The sequence below is a fragment of the Heterocephalus glaber genome, unplaced genomic scaffold (genome assembly GCF_053883595.1).
Source record: "Heterocephalus glaber isolate CG9 unplaced genomic scaffold, H.glaber_assembly_v1.0 deba00001461, whole genome shotgun sequence".
Taxonomy (NCBI): Eukaryota; Metazoa; Chordata; class Mammalia; order Rodentia; family Bathyergidae; genus Heterocephalus; species Heterocephalus glaber.
In genome coordinates, this window is record NW_028258308.1 from 46929952 (window position 1) to 46933272 (window position 3321).

General features: G+C 36.5%; 1 protein-coding gene across 1 annotated transcript; it reads left to right on the top strand.

Moving 5' to 3' along the window:
• Positions 1-1451: 1451 nt before the first annotated feature.
• LOC101722206 (olfactory receptor 14C36) lies at positions 1452-2475 on the top strand. The gene has a single exon (XM_004870955.2). It carries the CDS (start codon positions 1511-1513, stop codon positions 2450-2452), a length of 942 nt encoding a protein of 313 aa, XP_004871012.1. The 5' UTR covers positions 1452-1510; the 3' UTR covers positions 2453-2475.
• The last annotated feature ends 846 nt before the right edge of the window (positions 2476-3321 follow it).

A 3321-nucleotide genomic window follows, 5' to 3' on the forward strand; every position in this document is an offset into this window, starting at 1 on the left:
CTGATAGGGAAAAGTTATTTAATTCAGCAAATACATTGATATGTCTTGCTTGTAGAAATGTAAAATTTTACATCTATACTTTTACCATCAAGAAGTTTTACTCTTCAAGAGAAAAAACTGTTAATTAAATCCAGTAGATTAGACTTATTTATATCAATAAAATTATTCCTCACCCAAAATTGAAAATTACATTTGTATATTTGCAAGTTATAGCAAAATATTAATGAAAACATTAAACACTGTGTATTTCAGACATTTCCTTTCTAGACTTGAGTTGCACACACTGGGTGCATTTAGTCAAATTCTTTCATTTGGGATAAATAATAAATTTTGCAGTCATGGAAACTTCAACTTCTAAACCAGAGGAGATTAATATTATAGTCATTAAATACAAGAATGCATGAGCACAGCAATTTTAATGGAAAAACTGGATCTATGAAACAGATGTTTAATATAGGGTGCGATGTCATATTTAGAGATTGAGAAAATGCTCTCAGGACATCAGATCATTAAATTGTACTAATTTTTTATTTATATTTATTTTTTGTGGTACCAGGGATCAAACTCAGGACCTTCTGCTTTGAGACAAGCTTAGCAGCACTGAGCTAAATCCTGGGCCCTAAGGTGTACTGACTGACACAGCAACAGAAGTCTTTCTTGTAATTCCTCAAATACATATGCATCCTATATGCGAATCTCCAAATTAGTCAATTCCCACTTTTCTACAAGAAAGAAATATTCCATATAATAAACTTTTAGCCTACCAATCAACAAAATCCTTTAGCAAGGATATATTTTGCCATGTTCTTAGATCCCTTAGTGTAAAATTATTATTCTAATATTGGCTTTACATTTTATCAGATGAGGGTTTAAGCTCCACAGTTCAGTCTCTCCCTGTAACCAAAGTATGAACATACTGGGCAATAACATAATCCATTAAATCTGATCAACAGATAAATACTGGTGTTCTCTGTACATAGAAACACACACAAAAAAATCAAAAAATCCACCAGTTTTGGAGGAATAAATTACAATCTGTGAGTTTATTCTGATGGCATCATTCTGTCTTCCAAAAATCATTACAATGTTCAAGTTACCTTTCTTCTTCCAGTAGTACATATCTTAGTAACTTTTCATAGAACCATTCAAAATTATTGGAAATATTGTGCTTTTCATGAAATATTTAATAGTACAGCATTACTCTCTTCTAAAACAATGTAAATTCCATGAAATTCAGGGGCTTCTGTTATATTTACTACTCACAAAACTGTGATAGCAGCAGTAGGTATATAATTAGTGAAATATTAAATCATTGATGAATCTCTATTATATATATTATATAATATATATTATATATGTATGTATCCATTATAAACTAAAGCATAAATGTAAATTAGACAAAGGAACAGCTCTGCAATATAACAGGAAAGAAGCATCTTTCACAGTCTGCATCTTCCTGGGTTCAGCACTTCTGTCTTCTCTTCTCAGGCACAAGCCATATTGGCCACAGATGACCAACTCCACCATGATGTTGGACTTTCTCCTCATGGAGATTCCTGGTATGCAGCATCTACAGGTTTTCTATGCCATGTTCTTCTCTCTAGTTTATCTGGTGACCATAATGGGAAACCTTGTCATTGCTGCTGTAACCACGCTTGACAAGAGCCTTCACACACCCATGTACTTCTTCTTGAGAAACCTGTCCATCTTGGACTCCTGCTACATTTCTGTCACAGTCCCTAACACCTGCATGAACTCCCTACTGGGCACAAGGTCCATTTCAAAGCCAGGATGTGTAGCTCAGGTCTTCTTTGTGCTATTCTTTGCATTTGTAGAGGTACTGTTTCTCACCATCATGGCTCATGACCGCTTTGCAGCCATCTGCAGGCCGCTCCATTACCCTGTGATCATGAACCCTCACCTGTGTGTCCACAGCACACTGGCCTCTCTGCTCAGTGGCATCATCTATGCAGCCCTGCACACCATCAACACCTTCAGGCTGCCCTTCTGCCACTCCCATGCTGTACATCAGCTCTTCTGTGACATCCCCTCTCTGCTGAAGCTCTCTTGCTCTGACACCTTCAGTAACCAGATTGCAATTCTTGTCTCTGCTCTAGTGATTGGTGGTGGATGCTTCATTTATATCATCAAGTCTTATATTCACATCTTTTCTACTGTGCTTAGGTTTCCAGTAGGAGCAGAGAAGAAAAAGGCCTTTTCTACTTGTGTCCCCCACATTCTTGTGGTGTCTGTCTTCCTTAGCTCAGGCTTTTCTGTCTACCTGAGACCCTCTGCAATGTCTGCTGGCATCATGGCCATGGTTCTGTCTATATTCTACTCTGTACTTCCCCCCCTATTCAATCCTATTATCTACAGTCTCAGAAATGAACATATAAAGTGTGCCATCAGGAAGCTTATGGCAAAAGTGCTCCATTTGAGAGATGTCTGGTGAATTAAGAAGGCATTTCTTATCCAATTTAGTCATAGTCGTGTTTTGGAAATAAGTGCCTCTAATTGATTAAAGTTATTCCATACCATTTGTGTAAATTTAATACCTAGGACTTTTAAACACATCATATATCAATGCCAACCTTTCTAAAATGTTTGGATGAGTTTACTATAAGCAAGGAACTGGAAAAAGATCTGGTTACTGCAGAAGTCCAAATTGTTTTAACATCTGAAAGTTCCCCCAAAGGTCTCTTGTTTTCAGAAAGGGAGTTTCAGAAAGTGAGAAGATCTTGAGGACACTACACTAACCAGCATATTAAAAAATGTATAGCAAATGTGGAATATGAAACATGTTGCCCAAGTCCTCACAGAGTATATGGATGAGGCCATCCCTTAATGCAGCAGTGAGTGAATGAGAGAAAAATAAGAAAATATCATGTAATAATAAAATATCTATGATGCACATAATGAAATACTAGGAGGAAATAGAGTAGAAGTGCTATGGAAAAATTATACCTTTATTCTTGCTTATTTCCTCATTCTAATTGACAACATTGTATATATTCATCATGTACAACATAGTATATTGAAATATTCATGCATTTCTAGGATGATATTGCTGTAAAAAATTGGTAGTGGAGCCAATAACTCAAATAAAGAAACAGGCATATTAATGCTGGATAGGGTACAGAGGATCTATGGCTAATGTACCCAAAGCCTCCTCTCTGTGTTTACACTAAATTTCTTGGAGGATACATTTTCCACAGATGGAAATGGAAGAGGATCATGGATGTCTTCATGTCTCACATGTGGTTTACCACAGTTACGTGGTGGACCACAGCTCAGGATGATTTGGAGCTATGGAATCTCTGA